Source organism: Zingiber officinale, chromosome 11B, assembly GCF_018446385.1.
Source record: "Zingiber officinale cultivar Zhangliang chromosome 11B, Zo_v1.1, whole genome shotgun sequence".
In the NCBI taxonomy this organism is placed as follows: Eukaryota; Viridiplantae; Streptophyta; class Magnoliopsida; order Zingiberales; family Zingiberaceae; genus Zingiber; species Zingiber officinale.
In genome coordinates, this window is record NC_056007.1 from 81,581,160 (window position 1) to 81,605,348 (window position 24,189).

The window sequence follows — 24,189 nt, forward strand, 5'->3', positions numbered from 1 at the left end:
AAGAACAAATGAGACATACAAAATTTTATAAACTATAGGGTATTAAACTAATGAGTCATACCATGAAATTTTGGGAAAAAATAATATAAAAAAATTCAGAAAAGAGACCACAGTGATCGAAAATTAATTTGGATTCATACTTGGATAGTCAAGCAACTAATTGAAAAGTATCAAGAACAAAAGTAAGATCCACACATGGTATCTATTGACTTAGAAAAAGCTTATAATATAATCCCACGAGAAATTATATGAAGAATTCTAGAAAAGAGAGGTATTAGACTAAGCATATATTGAATTAATTAAAGATATACATGATAATTAACCAAAGTGCTTCCCATAAAAATAGGATTGCATCAAGAATCAGCTCTAAGTTCATATCTTTTTACACTAATCATGCACGAACTTATTAGACACATCCAAGACACAATACCATGGTACATTAAACTCCAATCTTGGTGGGATTGAAAGAAAAAGGTTTTAGGCTTAGTAGAGTAAAGACATAATATATGAAATTTAAGTTTAACAATATTAGACATAATCAGATAATTTTTAAGATAAGAGGTGATGAATTATAGAACTTTAAGTATTTAGGCAAAAAGATAGAGAGATTTAGAGAGATGTCTTATATAAAATACAAGCATGATAGTTAAAATGAAGAACATTGGGTGTTTTATGTGATCGTAAAGTGTATCTAAAACTTGGGTACAAAATGGCAGTGAGACTTATTATGTTATATGGAACTGAGTGTTAGACTAACTCAAGCACATGAGAAGAAGATGAAAATTATAGAAATAAGGATATTAAGATGTGTGTGGACATACGGGGATGGACAGGATAAGAAATGAAAACATTAGAGAGAAAGTTAGGGTTACATATATTTGGGGAAAACTCTGAGAAATACGTTTAAGATGGTACGAACATGTACTTAGACGACCAATAAATACTCCAGTTAGGAGATGTGAAATTATAACAAATATGAATATCAAGCGAGGATGACCAAAAAAGACTTGATTAGCAACAATAAAACAAGATAAAATTTATTTAAATATAGATGATGATATAGTAGGGGATAAAGCCCAATGGAGTAAAAAGATCTATATAGTCGACTCCACCTAGTGAGATAAGGCTTGATGGTTATGGTGGTTGTTGTTATTGTATTCGGAGAGAAAATGGCAGTATTGCCTTAATAAACTGATGTGTGAGGCATGATAGCATGTCAATATCTTCATAGCAATCATGCTGACAAAAGAAATTCAGTGAGACAGCATAGCTCTGCTACTCGTGTTTTCAATTGGCTACTCAAGATGTTTGAATACGGGTGGGATCAATTAACTACTCTGAACATTACATTCTTCTACTATAACCTGTAAATATTTAACTCCAATTTGGATAGGTTTTGGCCTTCCTTTCCAAATAAATAAATACATGTATAGATATATCATATAAGTCAAACTTTCTTGAATAAGTTACACAAGACTCGAGCCAAGAACCATGGAGAAAAAATAAATTACCTGTAATGAAGAATCGGATAAGGCTGCCACAACTGTGTTATCAAGGATATTTTTAAATTCAAGAGGAACCTGCAGAATTCAATAACTGTCAAAATAATATGCAAGAACTGATAACATATGGGCACAGAAATAATGGTCCCGGAACATGGATGCATGATTCAGGAGAAATAAATAAATAAGGGATGTTTAATAATCATGATTTGTAATGTTTGTTGTGTTGAGCACAAGATCAAAATGTACCATATTGGTAAATTAACAAAATATTACATACTAATCGGCATAAGTAATTTTTATTGTGCCACCCATTCTAGTGAACGTTCCACAATGCCAACATAACAAGCTCCATCACATTTTGACATGCAATAAGGTAAATTCAAACAACCTTTGTTAATTCATCTCATCAAGCATTAAAGTAAAAAATGAACAAAAATCATTATACTATAATGTTACTGAAAGTAGAAAAAATAAGTTAAATTAGATTAAATAAATAACTTATTTGAATTACATGCTTTAACCCATTAGAAAGTTTGTCAAGCAACAAAATTAAAACTTGAGTAACTTAAATTATAAGTACACAAGCCAAATGGATGACATATATAATAAAAACTTGTATGAATTCATCTCAGCACATTTGGGAGAGTGTCAGCTGGACACAACACCAAAAGTCTAACAGGACATGAAAATTTATATCTACGAAGGATGAATCCAGCCCAAGTCAAGCAAGGAATAAGCATGCAGTAAGAAAATTTTCAATAATAAAAGCTACTCTTGACAAGCAAAAAAAAAAAAAAGCATTATCCATGTTTTGATCAGTAGCTCTAATGTAATGCAATACTTTAACACAAAATTGATGTGCAATGTCTATATGCCAAAAAATCATAGGCAATTTTTGTAACCAATTTTGGATCAATAACAAACCAAGTGTTCCTCAAATCATACAACTAAATGCTTGGTCTTATCATATTGCATTAGTAAAAAATAGCTATTTTAGTGCAGTTATTGTCTACGTCATACATTCTTCAATATATTAATGAATCATATTTATTAATAAAATAAAATTGTTAGCAAATAAAGAATATAATACTTCTCGATAGAGTGACTAAATAATACTAGATCACAATATATATATTGTGTAGCAAAATTATATGATTGATATTTATATTATACTAGTTTACTTGGGTCTTGATTATAATTCACATAAAAGCTGCTCAAGGGTGAGGTTGTCAAGAATGAGATTATTGTATTCTCTCTCAATTAACACCTCATTCTTAGAGAGGATTGAGTAGTCAAAGTGCCTCTGTCCTAGTGGCAAGCATGGAGACACTTGTTGCCTAAGGTGTCGGGTTCAAGCCCTCTTAGCAACGTATTAATGTTGCTACGGTGCCGTGTCCGAGCCCTCTTAGCAACAGTGTGGTACTATATCTCTCAAAAAAATCCCTTCAGGGGTTTCTAGAGTATGGGGCCGCTCTGCAGTAGGGCCAGTCACGTTTAAAAGTTTACCCAACATAATTTTACGTCAAAATACCTTTGTCCTAGTGGCAAGCATGGAGACACCTGTTGCCTGAGATGTCAAGTTCGAGCCCTCTTAGCAAAATATTGTTGCCTACGGTGTCGTGTCCAAGTCCTCTTAGCAACAGTGTGATACTGTGCCTCTCCAAAAAATCCCTTCGGGGGTTTTTGAAGTATGGGGCCGCTCTGCGATGGGTCAGTCACGTTAAAAAGTTTACCCAACACAGTTTCCTAGGGATGGGTTGGAGGAGGCATTGGAGGCGAGCGAATCGCCTTTTGCCACATTAGAGAGGATTAAGTATTCCAATGCAAGTGGTTCTCAAGCATATAGAGTTGTGATTCAAGCAAGGCACAAAAAGACTCTCTTTCTCTCCTCCTTCCGGTGAATGTCATTGTAACTCAAATAGGAATCTACACTATATGGGCAAGATCACCTTAGTTTTCCAAAATACAAATCCAGTACAATGTAATGCATTTCCAATTAATTTCTTTGAATATGTAGCTCTTAGCATTGTTTTAAAAAGCGACTGCACAGGTCGCTTAAGCAATTTTGTCAAAAACTATTAAGAGATTATTTTTAAAGTGACCTAGGTAGATAGCCTAAGCAACCGTAGTAGTCAACCTAAGCAGCTCATGTGATCCACCTAGACAGCCAAAGTCGTCCACCTAAGTGACCCAGGTAGTCCATGCATGTCTAAAAAATTTATTTTTCTATTGGTTATTCATTGGCATTAGTTATCTTATTAATTTTTAGAATGTAGGTATGATACTAATTATAAACTAACTGTGTTTTCTTACAATTTTGATTTATCGGTATAAATTATTCAATTTTTTATTTTGCTTTACATATGGCTTAGTGTTCACAATTACCATTTCAATTTCATGTTCACAATTACTGTTTGTAATAATATGTGAACAATAAAAATTGTGAACGGTAATTATGAATAGAAATGAAAATTATGAATAATAAATTTAAACAGTAATTATGAACTATAAATTAAACAGTAATTGTAAATAGTAAATTGAACTTGTGACAGTAAAAAAAAATATGAATAAAAATATACTTACAACCCCGACTTCTCTGTTGGTGTGTGAGAGGCTGACCCTCTCATCTTAAATAGTCTGCATAGGTTTTGCACAAGAATTCTCATATAGTAAATATACTTACTGTTTGTACTAGGGTACTTAGATAAGGACTGAGGAAGGGAAAATAGCGGACCAGCAAAAATATGTCATAGGCCACTCTTTTTTTTTAATTTGTTCATACCAACGATATTCACAAACATACACAGACAATATAAACATAGAAACTACCAACAAACCAAAGACGAACAAGACTGGCAAAAATATTTACAGACTGAGACTGCTTACACGGATGAAAGAAAGGAAAGAAAGGAAAGACTACTTACAGACTGGACTGAAAAACTAAAGGGTTGCTAGGGGGGCAGCCTGCTGAGCAAGGGTTGGAGAGGGTTTTTATAGAAGAGGGGGATGTTCCTTAGTGGAGAAGGAATAGATTCCTCCCATGAGTTCTTAGCGTGGCCTGGGTAAAGGAGGAAAAGATTCTTTGAGGATGAGAAGGAATAGTTGTAAAAGTAGATAAGGATGATTCCACTGAGAGTAGTGGAGCAATAAAGTTAAGTGGAAAAGGACAATAGAGTGGGTCCCTATAATTCCATCATGTTGGCTAGGTTTTGCTCGCTAACAAAATCCAATGATGGAGTAGAATTCGTTCCTTGGGCGTCCTGGAACTGGGCTAAAGATCCTTGGGCAGAACTTTGGGCCTCATGCCCAGATGTAGATGTATCTTGAGATGCATATTATTCCTGGGTTGTATGTTGTTGCAACCTGGCTAAGGATGCTCTGGAGGATAGAGCGGAACTTGTCATTAGTGGTCCATCCGTCAGCCTTCCCTTAGTAGTGTTGCAGTAAGGTTAAATGTTATGTTGTAAAAGAGAAAGGAAAGAATCTGGTACCCATGTCTCTAGGCCAATATATTTTCTCTGTGTATGTTTCTCCGGCTAGGAGATACTCATTTGAATCTTATGACCACTTAGCTCCTTGAACTATAGCTTTTCAATGTTTTATTGTTATGATAAAGAGGAGAAAGCTTCCCATTCTATCTCAAAATCAGAAGTATAGTCATCAAACTCCGATTATCGGGTATTGAGTTCGTCAATGTCAATTTTAATGAAGTGTCGAGCAGGCTCTATTTTTAAGCCGACCTATTCTGGAGATGAACTTTCTAAAGTACAAATGGCAAATATCTCTTCTTCTTCTTCTAGAGCTAAAGAGATGATTTGTCCAAGTTTCTTTAGAAAGTCCCGAAGGGAGTCTGGATCATCTCATAGTTTGTAGAGCAAGTCATAGTCCATTAAGAGGAACAGAGTAATTACTCTTCCTTTAATTGTTGGTGGTTCATATGTGTCCATGTTTATATGTACTTTTCGGAAGGCGTATAAGAGGTTGCATTGACACCCATATTTTTCTGAAGTTCTATAAATTTTGTTGCGTTTGTGGCATTTAAGCTTGGGGTTGCTTTCTCCTTCATAAATGATTGTCATCCCTTTTGAGATCTTCTGTTGGTGTAAAATCTTTAAAGTTTCGCATAATTCAACAAAGATTGGAAAAGTAAAGTCTTCTGCAAGGCGTCTCATATATATATATAGAAATATCATCTAGAATAATATTGGGAAGACCCAACAAAACTGCTTCTGAATGCCTTTGTGTGGATGTGGCTACAGCATTGGTTATTAATTATTTCTATATATCATCCACAACACTATTCCAGATGATAATTCTATATATCAGCGGCAGACTTGCCACCAAGTCCAACCAAATCAAGCAACTTATCAGAAACGGCAGAAGTGCCAGCCTGCAACGTACCTTCAAGAAGTCCTTTACCAGCTTTAGCCATAGCACCAGAAACAAAACTAGGGACGGCCTCATCAGGGTTAGGAACATTAGAGCCTTGAATGGCAGATTTAATACCAGCATCACCCATGCCTACAGTAATTACTCCGTTCCTCTTAATGGACTATGACTTGCTCTACAAACTAGGGGTCCCTCCCGGACTTTCCAAAGAAATTTAGACAAATTATCTCTTTAACTCTAGAAGAAGCTTCTAGAAGAGACATTTGTCATCTGTACTTTAGAAAGTTCACCTCCAGAATGGGTCGGCTTAAAAATAGAACTTGCTCGACACCTCATTAAAATTGACATTGACGAACTCAATACCTGACAATCAGAGTTTGATGACTATACTTCTGATTTTAACATAGAATGGGAAGCTTTCTCCTCTTTATCAAATCAACTAAAACATTGGAGAGCTACGGTTCACGAAGCTAAGTGGTCATGGGATAAATTAGAAGACCCATGTGAGTACCTCCTATCCGAAGAAACATACACAGAGAAAATATACTGGTCTAGAGGCATGGGTACTAGATTCTTTCCTTTCTCTTTTACAACACAACACTCAACCTGACTACAACAGTACCAAGGGAAGGTTGACAGATGGGCCACTAAACGACTAGCAAGTTCTGCTCTATCCTCTGAAACATACCGAGCTCCTTAGCATACCGAGCATCCTTAGCCAGGTCGTAACAACATACAACCCAGGAACAATATGCAGCTCAAGATACATCTACAACTGGACATGAGGCTCAAAGTTCTGCCCAAAGATCTTCAGCCCAATTCCAAGACGCCCAAAGAAAGAATTCTACTCTATCATTGGATTTTGTCAGCGAGCAAAACCTAGCCAACATGATGGAATTATAGGACCCACTCTATTGTCCTTTTCCACTAACTTTACAGCTCCACTACTCTCGTCCTTCTCTACTTTACAGCTATTCCTTCTCATCCTCAAAGAATCTTTTCCTCCTTTACCCAGGCCATGCTATGTACTCACGCGAGGAATCTGTTCCTTCTCCAATAAGGAACATCCCCCTCTCCCTCTTCTATAAAAGCCCTCTCCAACCCTTGCTCAGTAGGCTGCCCCCCAAGCAAGCGTCTAGCAACCCTTTAGTTTTTCAGTCCAGTCTATAAGTAGTCTTTCCTTTCTTTCCTTTCGTTTATCCATGTAAGCAGTCTCAATCTGTAAATATTTCTGTCAATCTTGTTCGTCTTTAGTTTGTTGGTAGTTTCTATATTTATATTGTCTGTATATGTTTGTGAATATCGTTGCTATGAACAAATAAAAAAAATAGCGACCTATGGCATATTTCTTCCGTTTTGTTATTTTTCCTTCCTCATTCCTTCTCTAACTATCCTAGTGCGAACAATAACTATATGAGAATTCTTGCGTAAAACCTATGCAGATTATCTAAGGTGCGAGGGTTAGTCTCTCATACAGCAACAGAGAAGTTGGGATTGCAAGTATATTTTTCTCTACCGGTGAGGCTCACTGAAAGGAAGAATAGTGCATAACCCACTCTATTCTGTGCACAATTACTCTTTAATTTACGATTCACAATTTTAATTACAATTCACGATTATTATTAACAATTTTTACTATCACAAGTTTAATTTACTATTCACAATTACTGTTCACAATTACTATTTTAATTTACTATTAATTACTGTCACAAGTTTAATTTACTATTCACAAATACGGTTTTAATTTACTGTTTACAAGTACAGTTCATAATTACTGTTTCAATATACTGTTCATAATTTTAATTACTATCACAAGTTCAATTTACTATTTACAATTGTTGTTTTAATTTACTATTTACAACTATAGTTCATAATTATTGTTTCAATTTACTATTCACAATTTTACTGTCACAATTTTTACTATTCACGTGTGTACAACAACAACAACCAAGCTTTTTCCCACTAGATGGGGTCGGCTGTATGAATCATTTTACGTCATTGAGCTCTATCTCCTACTATATCATCATCTATATTTAAATAAATTTTATTGCTTTATTGTTGTTAACCAAGTCTTTTTTAGTCTTCCTCTTGCTCGTTTGATATGCATGTTTATCATAGTTTCACATCGCCTAACTGGAGCATTTATTGGTCGTCTAAGTAGATGTCTGTACCATCTTAAACATGTCTCTCAGAGTTTTTTCTCAATAGATGCAACTCCGACTTTCTTTCTAATGCTCTCATTTCTTATTTTGTCCATCCTCGTATGTCCACACATCTACCTTAACATCCTTATCTCTGCAACTCTTATCTTCTGCTCATGTGCTCGAGTAATAGCCCAACATTCAGCTCCATATAACATAACAGGTCTAACTGGGTTTTATAAAACTTATCTTTAAGTTTAAGAGGTACTTTACGATCACATAAAACACTCGACGCTCCCCTCCATTTCAACCATCCTGCTTGTATTTTATATAAGGCATCTCTCTCAATCCCTCCATCATTTTGCAAAAATGATCTTAAATATTTAAATCTCTCGATTCCGGGCAACTCGTCCGCTCCTATCTTAACAATTGTCGCATTACTTCTAATATTGCTAAACTTAAATTCCATATATTCTATCTTTAATCTACTAAGCTTAAAAACTTTCCCTTCTGTTCCCGCCAAGATTCTAGTTTAATATTTATTCCTTCACGTTTTCATCTACCAAAATAATATCATCTGCAAACAGCATGCACCACAATACTATGTCTTGAATGTTCGCAGTGAGTTCGTCCATAATTAGTGTAAAAAGATAGAAACTTAGAGTTGATCCTTGATGTAACCTTATCTTTATTGGAAATGCTTCTGTTACTCCGCCTGAAGTCTTTACTCTGGTCGTTACATCCTCGTACATATCCTTAATTAGTTCAATATATGTTACGTTAACACCTCTCTTTTCTAAAATTCTCCATATAATTTCTCTTGGGACTCTATCATAAGTTTTTTCTAAGTCAATGAATATCATGTGTAGATCTTATTTTTACTCTTGATATTTTTCAATTAATTGTCTAAGAAGATGAGTAGCTTCTATTGTCGACCTTCCAAGCATGAACCCAAATTGATTTTCGATCAGTTTAGTCTTCTTTCTTAATCTTTTTTCTATTACTTTTTCCCAAAATTTCATAGTATAACTCATTAGTTTAATACCCCTATAGTTTGCACAATTTTGTACGTCTCCCTTGTTCTTATATAAGGAAACTAAAATACTTATCCTCCATTGATCAGGCATTTTTTTTTTATTTTCAATATCATGTTAAATAATTTTATAAGACATTCAATACCTTGTTTCCCTATGCACTTTCATACCTCTATCGGAATATCATCTGATCCAACGGCTTTTTTTGTTGTGCATCTCATTTAAAGTTTGTTTTACTTCTGAAGTTTGAATTCTACTATAAAAATTAAAATTTCTATGCTCATTTGACCTATTTAAATTACCTAAGTTAAATTAGTCACCTAAACATTCATTAAAAAGTTGATGAAAATACCTCTTTTATTTCTCCATCATTTACTAATACCCTATTACATTCATCTTTAATACATTTTCTTTGGCTAAGATGTCTTGTTTTCCTTTCTCTCACTTTAGCTATTCTATAATGTCTCTTTCCCCTTCTTTGTATCCAATTTTTGAAATAATCGTTCAAAAGTTTCATTTTTTGCTTCACTCACTACTTTCTTAGCTTCTTTCTTGGTTATTGTATATTTTTTTAAGTTTTCCTCGTTCTTACAAATATATAATTCTTGATAAGCTATTCGTTTTTCCTTCACTTTCTCTTATATTTTCTCATTCCACCACCAAGATTCCTTACTTAGTGGTGCATGTCCTTTGACTCACCGAGTATACTCTTCACTACTATTTTCAACTTTGATACCATCTTATCCCATGTTGTATTAGAGTCATAGTATATTTCACCTAATGCTTGTACTTCTACCTTCTCCTTAAATATATTTTGTTTCCCATCCTTTAACTTCCACCACTTAATTCTATGAACCGTATATATTTTCTTTATTGATACTATGTTTGAGACGTATGAATGTTGGGTAGTTAAGCTTTCTCCAGGGATGACTTTGTAATCTTTACAAATCTTTCTATCCTCCTTCCTAACCATAAGAAAGTTAATTTACGATTTATTATTCTCACTTTTGAATGTGACTAAGCGTTCTTTTTTTTTTCTTAAAAAACGTATTAGCTAATATAAGGTCATATAAAGATAGCCCGGTGCACAAAGCTCTCGTCATACGGGTCCCGGGGACGGATTCATTGAACGCAGTCTTACCCTGCTTTTTGCAAGAGGATGTTTCCAGGATTCAAACCTGTGACCTTTTGGTCACAAAGCAACAACTTTACTGTTGCGCCAAAGCTCCCCTTCAAGCTAATATAAGGTCATATGCTATCGCAAAATCTAATATAATTTTTCCTTCCTCATTTCTCGTTCCAAACCTATAACTCTCATGTACCCTCTCATATTTCTCATTTTTTACTCTGACATGCCCATTTAGATCATCTCCTATTAAAATCATTTCATTTGGTGAAATATTTTGCAATATTTCATCTAAGTCATCCCAAAACCTTGATTTGGTAGCTTCATATAATTCTACATGTGGTGCATATATGCTAATTATGTTCATAGTTTCTTTCGCCACTATTATCTTAAGGGTTATAATTCTATCCCAATTTCTAACTACTCCTACAACTTCATCAGTTAACAAACTATCTACAATAATACCCACTCCATTTCTTGTTTTACTCTTTCCAGTATACCATAACTTAAAACCCGAGTACTCTATCATCTTTGTCTTCTTGTCTATCCATTTTTTCTCTTGTACACACAAAATACTAATTCTTCTCTTAATCATCATATCTACTACCTCCATTAATTTATCAGGGAGAATTCCTATGTTTCATGTTCCAAATCTTAGATTATTAATTTTTTTATCATATTTGTTCTTATCTAACCTATGGTGTGAAAACTCTTGCCTATTTAACACTACACCTAAATTCTGATGGAGATGTAGCGGTCCTTGCTGAAATGTTGCAGTCGAACCCTGTAACGCGAACTCTTGCATATTTAGCACTACACCCGAATTCTGGAGATGTAGCGGTCATTGCCGAGACGCTACAGTCGGACCCTGCAACGCGTTCCTTCCGAAGAACAACCTAGCAATAGCAACGCGTCATAGTTTTAACGCTGGCTGGCAACCCTCCTCCTTTATCCAGGCTTGGGACCGGTCATGACCGGTGTGTGTGTATAAAATTTAATTTGCTTCTCTTCTCTATTTCAAAACCAATCTCCTAGGTGTTAGGCAATAAGTTGATCACCTACCATCTGTAATTGTCTTTTAATACCTTAGATCTTATTAATACCTAAGATGCCCACTCGCTTAAGAACAATCTGAACAGCATTGCTGATCCCTATCCAACTTAGTTTCAAAACCAGGAAGCAAAGGCTCCTTCGCCAATTCAAACCAAAATATAATACCACACACAGTTCTGCTCTAGTCAATAAATTGGAAAGAAATAATATGAAATGTCCATCTTGCCCTGGTAAGATGATTTTCAGTAATAATACAAACTTAAGGTCTACAATTTTACATTAAGCATATTTCAAAAGAGCATGATGCAACCATCCAAACTTCAAACTTCTGAATTCATAGGTTTCAGGTTACATTAACTGCTATTATCTTACCTCCCCCAAGTTAGTCAAAAGATAAGACAGGATTCGCAATATAGCGACGCTCATCGGTGGATTGCAATCAGCAGATTCTAGCTGAATAACAGAAACCAGAACTAATGAAAATCAAATTTCAAAAAGCAATAAAGATGAGATGACATAAAGGATCATATCAAACCTTTTTACCCAGAAAAATGAGAAAACTGCGCTGAGAAGATTCAGTCAATTGATCAGCTATGCCCACACGAAGAATGTATATAACACAGGCCTTAGAACACAAAGATAAAATAAGTTATTTGAGAATAAAGTGGCATCATGTCAAACACATGAACTAATCATGCGAAAGACCAATTTTCAAAACAAGAGGCCTCCAAATCACATCTTCAAGAGAATTTTTTTGAAAAACTATAGAATGGTAGAGAATGTTTTAAGAAATATATATACATATACACACACATACAAGTCATATGGTCACAACTAAGTGGAGTCAGGAAACTTATCATTTCCACTTCGAAGAAGAATATTGAAGTTGTAAATGTTAAAACCTAATCAACAATACATAAAGACCAACAATTAAATACACGATCTGCATGATAGAAAGTGAGAAAAATGTCAACAAGTTGATAATCAACTGAGAAAATGCATACTCAATATCATGTGCTATTCTAGAACCCACCCAACAGTGACATGGCTATAAAGTGACAAGTAGGGCTACTCGCAGATAAGGTCATGTTTTGTAAATTTAACTACCTTAGTACATGATATATGTCACGATTTGATGTAGTGTGTACTAGTAAATATGTTTTTCATGCCATATTCACCGAGTAGTCCCATAGTTAATATTTTCCATGTTAATTAGCTTATATTATGTCTCATCTGCCTCCTATTTGCACATTCTTCCAAAGCATTTAGCAACACAAGTTACATGAATCATAAGTCCTTCAAACCTCATGAATTTAGCAAGCACTTTAAACTCAAATGTTATCACAATGGTAACATAAAGAATGATATGCTGATACTTTATAAAGTATAGATTAATTGATAACCATACAAGCAAACATGAACCTGATGTAGATACAAATGTCATCATGTGTCCCTTCATTATTATTCAAGCCTGACATATTTGTGGCAATTGGCATGGAGAACTATTGTGTGGATAGAAAGTTACAATTACTCAAACTAAAGCAAAAGGCACACAAATAATAAAGAAAACAAAAGAATACCAGTGCATGAGGATCTGCAAGATCGTTTCCTTTAAGAATGTCCATGGCTAGTAAAGCATAATTTTGAAGTTCATTTTCTAGGACATGATATTTTTGATGAAGAACCTGATCATGCAATGGAAAGAATCATTAGAAATCAACTAAAGTATGTATCCAGCCAATGAGGAATTTTTGTCGCAATAAAATAACAAGAAATTTGTGTGACCATAGGAGAAATGTAAAATAAAAAATAAAATAAAAAATCTTCCATATTTGAGAATATCCAATCAAGAATACTAATAAAGAATGCATGAATATGACTATCACATTTTGATGAAACAATTAGTATGTGAAATCTCAAGCCACGTAGGGGATTCAATGTGTGACGGCCAAAAACATGTCTTGCATGTCAAGTGCTAGTGCCAGTGAGTGAGTCAAGTTGGCAAACAGAAGGGGGAAAGAGTAGAGGAGAAAGAAGAAAACATTGTTTGAGAACTCGTGGAAGCATCACAAACAATGGCCAAAGCTCTCACTGTCATTATGGAACACAAGTGAAGACTTTGTCATAGTCTCAAACCATGAGCAAAGCCATCACCATGTCATGATCTCAAGGAAGTTACATCTCAAGGATCTCGACGAGGTCATCGATCTTGCACAAGGTCAGCAATTTTGCATGGAGATTGTCCAATGGTAGCAAAGAGTCATTGAACTCTAGGTGTTACCGTCGAACAAGAAGTTATGCCCGTGATACCAGTACTGGGTGGAATATTAATTAATGAAAATGATTATGCTGGAAAAAAGATTTGATGTCCTCTCCATTCACACTGACAAGATGACACGATCAGTTGAAAAACAAACCATAACAAGATAAACATATCATACAATACGAGAAAATTAACCAATTTGTCTACCAAAGAACAAAAAAACTATACAACTCTTTTGATGCTTCTTTAATGGAAACACAAACTGTGATTATGACAAGTGGTCATAGATATAGAAAAGTGAATAAGGCAAAGAAAAGAAATTAGGTCACAATAATAGATGCCCTGTGTGTTGCGCAAGCATAAATCTTAATCTTATATATCTCAAAAGTAATCAGTGATTCTGACCAAAAAAAGTAATCAATGAATATTTCGCTAATTCTGCATTATATTCTTAAACAAAGTGTTTGGTTAATATTCTAGTGTCTATTCCAAATGACTAAACAAAATGTAGCATAACATATAAAATATCGTGCCAGTTTACTTTGAGCTATCTATTGTCCTAATTCATTGTATCAAATCAGAATATACGATGAGAATTCAAGTAAGAATTGTAAATTTTCCTTTTAAAAAAATTAAGGCATATGGTTCATTGAAGATCACTAAAAGTCTTTAGTGAAAATAAATATGAAAGTTGCTGCACTTAATATTCAATAAAATGTTTTATAGGGTAAGATAAATAAATACATGGAAAATACAATATTTACATTTCAATTTAATTAAAAAGGATGAGGTGGAAAAGATACATATTTTAATTATCTCAATTAATTAAAAAGGATGAGATAGCAAAAAAGAACACATGGTAACTTATAATTAGCTAATCAAGATGAAATTAAAATGCATAATTATCAACAACATGAGAAAGACAACTTAGTGAGAATTGTTTTTAGTATATATTATAGACAGGAGTTACCTGTAGAAAGAATACCCATGATAATGTGAGGCCAATTTGAATGTCCTTTGCATGTATCCCACTTGCTGAAAAAACATTAGATTAAAAAATAATAAGTGATTCAAAGTGGCATTACTCTTTGACGACAAAAGTTAACAGTTTGTTAAAATATAGGTGTAACTGCAGCTTCAGTAATTGAAACTGTTGAAGGCATTGGAAAGTAGGACATAAGATCCATAGAAATGTGTTATTTAATCAACATTTTCCTAGTAATAAACCTATCTTTAAGCAACAGCGGCTACTCTTGTTTGGCATAACTGTACCAGGTTTCACACCATTTGCAAAATCCATCACCTCCATTCAAAGTTCATCCATGTGAAAACTAGAAACACTACATGCAATGAGTTGGTATTTTAGAAAGGCATTATTCCAAGGATATATAATGATCATATTCAGTGTTGTTCCCTAAATAGAATTTAAAGTACTCAATCGTTTGTGATTGTAGTTGATAACACAAAATCTATTATTTACCTTCTTTCCAAGCATGTATTGTGTATCATCTTACTCCAAATTAATTTCAACTAACAATTCCCCAAATAATAGGAAGCTAAGTAACAATCATGCAGGAGGCACATACAATGAGGCGGTAAGGCATAATATGGGATTTAAAAAGAGTAGATGTCCTGGTTAGGTTTGGGGAAGGAAATAGTGTGTTACGCCATATTATGAAATAAATATTACCATAGTATAATAGACTCATGGTAAAATGCTAGACCTAGAAGTATAGAACAAAACCTGAATATATAGAACTAAACTTAGTAGACCTTTTACTGAATGAACCAAATTCTTTCAACACTCCCTTTTCAAGGTTGTTACATAATATGATGAAAGCCTATTATGACTAACTTGTTGATGTCCACTTGTTACATAAGCTTTTCTAACTTTTATACACGTAAGTATACAAGACCATATGACATGAAACAATAACATTCCCACATAGGAAAAACAAAACATAAGAGGATAACAAAGCACGTAGTCAATGATCCCTTCAAGCTCAAATCAGCATACAGCCAAAGAATAGCACATAGTAAAATACAAGCAGGATGAAGTGAAATGAGAATAAAGATAAAAAATTTCAAGCGAGTTTCATCCTCAAGAGAAACTCACAGTAGCACATAAAAAATTGAGAGAAAAGGGAAGTACTTGAGCTAGAAGAAGAAGAGGGGAAGAAAGTGGGGAAAAAGAAATTTATGAAATCACCATTTCCCCTATCTCACATGGATTTGCATCCAAGCTTTCTACTTTCATTCTCTAGTTCCACCCCAACCTATGCTATCAGCACCTCAACTCCTCTCATATTGAATGTGAGCTAGCAACAATGTTGCACCACTCCTCTTGCCTTGACCTCCACTCAAATGCTCTCTTCTTGCCTCAACCTCAGCTGCCACCTTCACCTAACCTTTGCTTGCAGCATATACATGCTTATGTCAATGCTGCACTGCTCTCCTTTTTCCCCAACCTCCCATGCCACCTTAGCCCAACCTTTATTTGCATCAGATGGGAGCTCACTCAACCCATGCCTCTCCTCTTGCCGTAACTTCCGATCGTGTTGAACGCAGTTTCACACCAAAGTTGCACCTCTCTCCCCTTGCCTCGACCATAGTAGCCATTGCTGCCCAAGTTTTGCCATGAATGCAACTGAGTGTCTCGCTGCACTGGATCATGTACCAACTTGCCACCAGAGGAGCATGAGGAGAGCAAGCCAATATGAGTATATTGCTAGAGAATCACAAGGAGAGTGAGCATGAGAAAGGGCTTTTTGGACATTTTCATTGATCCTCAGATCAATCTCATCAGTTCTGCCTAGTTTCAGTCGAAATCAACCAAGCCAAAAAGCATTCCACAAAAGGGTCTTGAAGACCCTTCCTCCATGATTTGTGTGCAGGTAATCAAAGGAGAGACAACAGTCAATGCCTAAAAAATTTCACCCTTTTGTGGGAATAAACAGGGCCTAAAGCAACTACCAAAAACCAAACCAATAAAAACCTATCAAGCATCAAATTTTATAGTGTCAATGAAACATGTGTATATTAATCATATATCATTGTTGCTTATCATCATCATTAAGCCGTGTTTATCTCCACTGAGTTCTATGTAAGGCAAAATAACTAGTAATAGTGTCAAATAAATTAAATCAATTTTTTTTATATTGCCTAATATTTCCTTTGCTGTTTATCTATGTCACTCTAATAAATTCAACTCTTCTACCTATAGAATCAATTGATTATCTTTGAATATATCAATATCATTTCAACCTATTTTCTCTCATTTTATTAACTATTGAAGCTACACCTAATTTTCTTTCGAATATTAACATTTTTTATCTTTATCTTTTTTTAATCTTTACTCCACACACTCAGTGTAGCATTCTCCATCTATAAGCATGTTTGCTCATAAAATGCATCTAGGAACATTTCACACTCCACTAAAAGGACGGATTTTGCATAAGGAATCACCAAGACATGCAGGAAAGGAACACAGACAAGAGACAACAAGCATTAAGATCTTTACCTTTAACAAAGGGTAATATAAAGTGCTTCTGTAAATTGTCCTCCAACTTCCGTGCAGGAACAGTAATTTTATTCCCTCGCTTTACCTATAAAATTGAGGTATTATTGAACAAACTTATATCTTAGATTGATAGCTTATAAAACATCCTGCCTAATCTACCTGTGCCTCCGGATTCGTTGCAAGAGCAAGCAAACCACCCAAGGCTTCAGCAAAAGCATCCCTAACAGACGAAGTAGGATCAACAAGAGCCTAGCCAACCAGAAAAGGAAGCATAAGGTTGAGAATATGAAAGTGGATAAGAATAAATGCATCCAAAAATGCTAAACCCAAAGGGAAGACACAAGACATGAAGGAGAAAAAGAAGGTTACCTTGAGGCAATACACAATAGAACCTTCAAGCTCTGCAGGTCCTAATCCAGGACTGTCTATGTTGGCAAATGTTTTCAAGCATCTGGCTGCAGCCAGTCTAACTATGAATGATTTATCAGTTACACCCACTCGCATCACAATGCGGTGTGCTTCTGAATAAGCTGTAAAGGGTCCACTACCACCACATCCTTCTAATGCTTTGTCAAGCATTTGCAATGCATCTTTCCTCACAAAATCCTGGAATTATGGCACAATAAAAAAGGAACAAAAAAAGCAAATATATTTTACTGCAAAAGATTGTCAAAAACAATCAAACAGAGTGTGATGCTGCATAATATAACAAAGGAACAGCAGAGGTTAACACTGCAATGCCATTTTATCAGAGATTAACAAGATTAACGAACCAGATACATAATTTATTTCTCTTTTTGTTCATGCTTTTGTTTTTTTTCCCAGCAATTTACCTCTTCTAATTATATATATTGATATAGACTTTTACCTTATTTCTGTTAACATCCTATCCTTCCCGCAGAGTAAAATATAGAAAATGTATCCTTCATTTGGAGGGATTATGACAGAATTTTCTGTTATATATAACAAGTTGGGCATCAATCCAACTTGATGCTTTTCTCTTGAAGTGTTAGAATGTATATAAGCAAATCCCCCGTCCCACATAAGATGTTACTATTATGTTGAGGTCCTATGTAGTTGGCTGTGATATTTCTCTTTTCTGAATAAAGGGAGTGTATTACTTTCAAGTCTCATACTTCAAATTATTAAAACAATAGGAAAACATAGAGACCTATTCCATTAATATCAGGGACAAGCAAATAAAGAGAGGAGAATAAACACCATTTGAGGACGAATAACAAAGATTACCTCATTGAACTTCATAAGTTTAGCAGCTATGTTGATTGTCTCTGTCAACCCTGAAGTAACCCTGCGTCCAAACAGGCGATACAATTCTCCCAAACAATGTGCAACACCTGCATAACAACAATTAGTAGGAAGAAGAAAATCAGAGTAAACAAACACAGAATACAATGTGAAATTTGGCAAATATAGTTATGTATATTGTTTAACTACCATAATACCCATATTAACTTGTGAATAATATCAACATGGGTTTTAGCACCACATCAATATGATGTAGAAGAACTTAAGAGTTAAATTAAATTTTCTAATGAAACACAAATCTCCATATCAGTCATAAGGAGCATCATCTAAGTGCAACAAAATTTTCAAAAGCATAATAAGCGCATTGCATAACCATAACTGTAATAATAATATAATATATTAATAAAAAGAAAATAATGATACTATTAATACTTAGAGCATAGGAAAGTTAAAAATTCCATCTCCAGATGGAGTTAGTAATGCCACTGGATGGGAAAATAAATTCATCCAATGCCTTCTAAACCCAGCATATCTCATGAGTGAAGGAAACCAAAATGGTTTTTGTGATCCCATGAAATTCCATGGGATGAGAAAGAAAGCTTCTATAACAAACCAGATTTAAAATGAAAAGAAAAAAATGAGAATTAATACTTTCAGATTCCTTGATTGTTTGACAATATTTGATATCAGTCATGTAAAAAAAGGTTATTGAATGAATTTAAACCAGTTCTGATTTGCCTCAATATTTATTTGTTAACTTGAAAGTTGAAATTGTACAAAAACAAGTCAAGTCTCCTTATTTCAGATACATATGGGGGAATAAGATCTGCATAAACAAATCAGCAGCTAATCTGGTACCTATATTATCATTGACAAACCAAATCCTAGACTTGTTAATAGCAATGTGATATCTGCATAAGGAGAGGGAACCTTCACGTGTTGGCCATAAGTACGGGAAAAAGCAATTGAAAGCAGTTTCATCCTTTCTTATATTTTTCATTGTAAAGGTTGGGTTCCCCATATCACGGAAATCCACCCATGCACAACCTTTCACTTGAACTCCTGATGGCATTTCTCTATTATACAAAAGCATGAACCTTCATCACAGTCCATAACCTTCCCTTGCAATTAATTCCCAAGAAGGTACACCTTTCCACTATGTTTCCTTCCCTCCTAGGAAATGCAGACTATGTCATTACAGCTAACCCTGAAATAGAATGGTTCAGTCCAACCGAAATTTTGCCAAGCACATTGAAACATTTACACGTATGATAGGCATGTGCTAGGTTTTTTTATAGTTATCCACATCTGTGATGTTGCATCCGTCATTACAAGATTCAAATTTTATTTATCAAGACATTTTGCTACATGTTCATGAGATAATTTATCACTTTTTGTCAGCAAAAGGATTATAATCAACTAAAAACAGCAAGATAAAACAAACATAGATTAACAAATAGAAGAGACACAATGTGAAGATTCATTCTAACCTGCACAAGAAAGGGGCTCATTTCTTTTACCATCTGCTAGCCATCCTTGTAGGCTACTCACTCTTGAGTATATAGAAATTCCGTCACCTTTTTGAATAACTCTTCCCATTGCTATAGAGGCAAGCCGTCGAACAGGGCATCGAGCCCCTAAAATAAGCAATGAATAGAGAGCATCCTCACACTTACGTTGCCACTGCTGTAAAGCTTCCTAAACCAGAGGCGCCAGATAAACATTTTAAGCGTAACAACTAGTCACTTAGATTCAGTTCATCCAACGAGATGATAGAAAACATAGCCAGAATAAACAAAGAAAAAGAGAAAAACAAAGCAAGAGAAGAGATATTTATAAATAAAGAACAATGCAGTCAGATCCTAAACACAGTTAAAGAAGATTTTTCCTAGGATGACTAAAGAAAAGAGACTGTCAAGGTCAAGGATCCCACTTAAAAACAGTGAGAAGGCCATAAAATACAAGCATAGCACCAGAACACTACCATATGTGCTTTAGATTTAGAGTTATCTCTACTGTCGATGCCAAAGTGACTGACATATTGCCGATGCAAAAGATTAACTCCTTTCCCCACTTCTCCATGGTATCGGAGCTGCCTTTCAAGGATAGAATTTTTTTCAAAGAAGAATATTCCTCTAAGAGGGAGGTTGGTCGACTCCCCTCATTCACATCTTTTCCCCATCTCTTTTCTTCTCCCTACCTTTCTTGTATTCGCAAAGCAACTTTGTTCTAATCATAAGTTTGAGGCCTTATTGCTCACAGGACTAGTGCCCTTGTACAACCTATGCCCTTAACACGATCGATGGTGCGGTCACCAAAGCAATGAAGCTTCAAAGTAGTCGATCATGTAAGTAGTGAGCATGTAGATTAACTAGTCCTACAAGTAATAAGGCCCCAAACATATGACGAGAACAAAGTTGCATGGAAAATAGATTAACAGAAAAGGAAGGCACATAAGGACCCAGGATCAACGATGGATTGTACAATTAAACACTTTATTGGAAGTAGCAAATTAATAATGAGAAGTTTTTCTTCAGTTCAAATCTTCACTAGAGATAGATAGTTCAATTTTTAGTAGGAAATAACTAACTAAAGGACAGCCCAATGTACGAAGCTTCTGCCAATGCGGGGTCCCGAGCAAAGATATATTGTACGCAATTTTACCTTACTTTACAAGAGGTTGTTTCCACGAGTCGAACCCAACTTTACTATTGTACCAAGGCTCCCCTTCAAGTAGCTAACTAAAAACAAAATGTTTTATCTATTTGGGTTTTCATTGGAGACGGAAGAGTATGCCCTAAAAGAAAGAAGAAAGAGAATGGTTATATTTTGAAACGAGCAAACAAATGGATTCCAGATATCAAAGACGTACAAATAGAGTGATGTGGTGCTGAATTTCTAGAAACATATATCAATTTTGATTAATGTCATGGCTGCTTGATGTTGGAAGAGGTACCAGCTACTTGCCTCCCAAAAGGGTATTTATCCAAAGAAAGAACAACAAGACAAAATAGATCTCTCATTTGCTAGAATGAATAAGTATATAAAACTTGCTGTGGAGTTGCTGCCCACAAAGTTGTGACGGCACCATAGTTTGTTCTCCTGGTGAAGATTATTAGAATGAAGAAATATATAAAGCCTGCTACGGTGTCACGGTCCACAAAGCTATGACAGCACCAGAGCTTATACTCCTACAGGAGTTTGCATAGAGGAGCTATCACATGAAAGTGCAGCAGGAAGCATCACCGCAAGGGAAGAGCTGGCTAAGCTCTTAGGCAAAGTTGTTTCCATCAATGGGAAGGAAGGACTGAACGACCTATCATGGGAAGGAGTAGCTCATGCAAACACAAGGTGGTAGCATGGGTTTCTCATGCAGAGGAGTCTAGCTTCCACTTCATGATCCGGGAATGCACAAAAGTGTGCAAATATGCTGGAAAAACTACGCTTTGGAAACTCTAAAATTAAAATGTGCTTTGATACCAATGTTAAGGAGGAAGTGAATATTTTATTGCATTGACATGAATGATCTTTCCATTGGCATATTCAAACTCATACTAAAATGCTGAATGCAAGAATACCAACGTGGGACTAAATACAGTACACTTGATAGTCTTATTACTATAATACTCATAACACCATTTTTGCCAAACTAATAGATTTTAAACTTGGCTTACTTGAATAAATTGAGGTTATAGTAGACCTATACTACATAGATTTTCAACCAAACTATTAAATGGCAGTTCAGCAAGTATCACCAGCAAACACATTGCGAAATTAATTATTTATTTTTTAATAATAAGATAATTTAAGAGAAACTTGACAGCATAGATTTTACAATGGTCTCTTTAAAATCTTGGAAGTGACACTATTTGAATTCATAATGTGTATGCATTCAACCAATTCGTTGAAATAAACTAGATGCCTACTTTAATGACAAATGGATATTTCGGAGAGACCAAGAGCATATAATAAAGAGTAGAGATAAAGGAGAGAGTGAAAGTTGGGTAAAAAATTTTAGTTCCTACCATACTACTTTCCAACCTAGCCAATAGAATAACTCACCATTGAATGATGCCCAATTAAAAAAAAAATAAACAACGATGACATTAATATATAGCAAAAGGTTGTCAATACTTAAACCTCGGCTAACAATGGACTCATTCGACCTTCATTCTATTTACTTGAATTTTTCTATGCAATTCTATTGTTAGTAGATTATGAGAATGATTTGTACTCACAAAAGCTTTATATTGTATATGGATGGTTGAATCATCTTTTCGGCCCAATTTCAAGTGAGCTGATGCGCAATTGTGTTATTGATTCTTTGAATGATCCTCCTAATATTCAGAACTTTTAATTTAATAGACTTCTTTATTTTCCATTTATGATCCTTTTCCAAAAAAATATCCGTAACTTCATACAAACTAATATAGAGGGAAACATCCACCATTACAAGTCAGGCTTCATAAGATAAAAACTAAACTACTGGCAAGGAATAAAAAATGTATTTCTTTTGGATAATGGCATTCCTTATTAAGACAATCATTCTCACCTTTATCAAATCATTCTATGATGCAAAATATTCATTCTTACTCTTTGTTGAAATAGAAAAGGTTCATTTAGAATTTTATATGTGAATCTTATATTGGATTTTACATGTTTTATCTAGAAATAGTTGGATAAATTATCATGTATTTCAAATTATGAATCCAGCTTTAGTCAATGCATATCAATATATAAAATCAAAAATATTGTTTGACTTATCACTCATAAACTTTTGAACATAGTCAAAATGACGCTATTATGTCATATGAATATATACAATCAAAATTCATGTTCTAATTTTTCCAAGAAAATTGTACTAAAATGTTTATGTCATCCACAAACTTAGAATTTAGAAACACCAATTCGCCTAAACTTATGATACAACAACAAGCCATGAGAGCCAGTAACAAATCCCACCATGGAAATTTCTAATAAACTACCTCATACTAGTTTGTTGTTAAATTGAACTGTCCTAATCCAATATATAGAAGGCATATCTACATCTTGCCCCAAAAATATAGTAGGAAAAGCTATTTGAAAAAAATCACTTATTTTCGTTAGTGATAGAAAGAGATAGACAATGCAAACCCTAATCTCCATGAAACTCTAAGATCCGCAACCAAACTGAGTGAGATCTACGTAATCGCTCGGGAGGGAGCTCTTCCGTAATGGAGTAGGAGAAAAAGGATCTGAATGAAGAACCGACCTTACTCTCTTCTTCGACTGAAGCAACGAGCTCGGAGAGGAGATCGAAGCAAAGAAGAGCATCGGGAGTTTGCTGACGAGCGGAGACGACGATCGACTGCAGCTGCGCAACGAGGACACCGAAACGAGAGAGGGGAATGGCGTCGGCCTCGCGCCTCGCCATCGCCGTCGGAGGTCGCCGTGAGCGGAGAGACGATGGGAAGTAGAACCGGGCAGAAGGACGCACGATTCGTCAAAGAGAGATATATTCCGGAGGAAAGTCACCCAGTCTACGATATTTTTCGAAATGATCCTCGGATATTTCAAACGACTGGTTTACCGATCTACAAATTTAATCATTCTGTAAATCTGCCATAAAGGTGAAATCCGTCACTGGATAAATCTGTATAACTAACTCGGCTATATCTTATGGACGACCTACAAATTTCATCAGCACCCGATTTAGGTGCATAATAAGTTTTACCCTCACGGATTGTCGCTGGAGCATAGCCGCTTTGAGAAGAGGGATGCGACCCTCTTGCATTTATTAAAAAAATAATATATTATTTGAAAGCTCTCATTCTCACTTTCATTAGTTGATTTCATCGCCGTCAAAAACTAAAATTAATCGCATATTAAATATTGACCTAAGCTATTCATTAT

The 24,189-nt window shown here is 35.0% G+C and overlaps 1 protein-coding gene across 1 annotated transcript in view; it reads right to left on the bottom strand.

Moving 5' to 3' along the window:
• The window catches only part of LOC122034089 (protein SWEETIE-like), a 51,143-nt gene extending 27,300 nt beyond the window's left edge, over positions 1 to 23,843 (bottom strand). Inside the window, exons 1-11 of the mRNA XM_042593217.1 lie at positions 23,549 to 23,843; positions 19,788 to 19,995; positions 18,280 to 18,386; positions 17,401 to 17,637; positions 17,191 to 17,280; positions 17,032 to 17,116; positions 14,482 to 14,546; positions 12,829 to 12,933; positions 11,784 to 11,873; positions 11,621 to 11,701; positions 1,512 to 1,580 (exon numbers count right to left, since the gene is read on the bottom strand). Of these exons, the coding sequence (XP_042449151.1) occupies positions 1,512 to 1,580; positions 11,621 to 11,701; positions 11,784 to 11,873; positions 12,829 to 12,933; positions 14,482 to 14,546; positions 17,032 to 17,116; positions 17,191 to 17,280; positions 17,401 to 17,637; positions 18,280 to 18,386; positions 19,788 to 19,995; positions 23,549 to 23,710 (1,299 nt within the window). The 5' untranslated portion in view covers positions 23,711 to 23,843. The remainder of the gene's footprint in view (positions 1 to 1,511; positions 1,581 to 11,620; positions 11,702 to 11,783; positions 11,874 to 12,828; positions 12,934 to 14,481; positions 14,547 to 17,031; positions 17,117 to 17,190; positions 17,281 to 17,400; positions 17,638 to 18,279; positions 18,387 to 19,787; positions 19,996 to 23,548) is intronic.
• Positions 23,844 to 24,189: the final 346 nt, after the last annotated feature.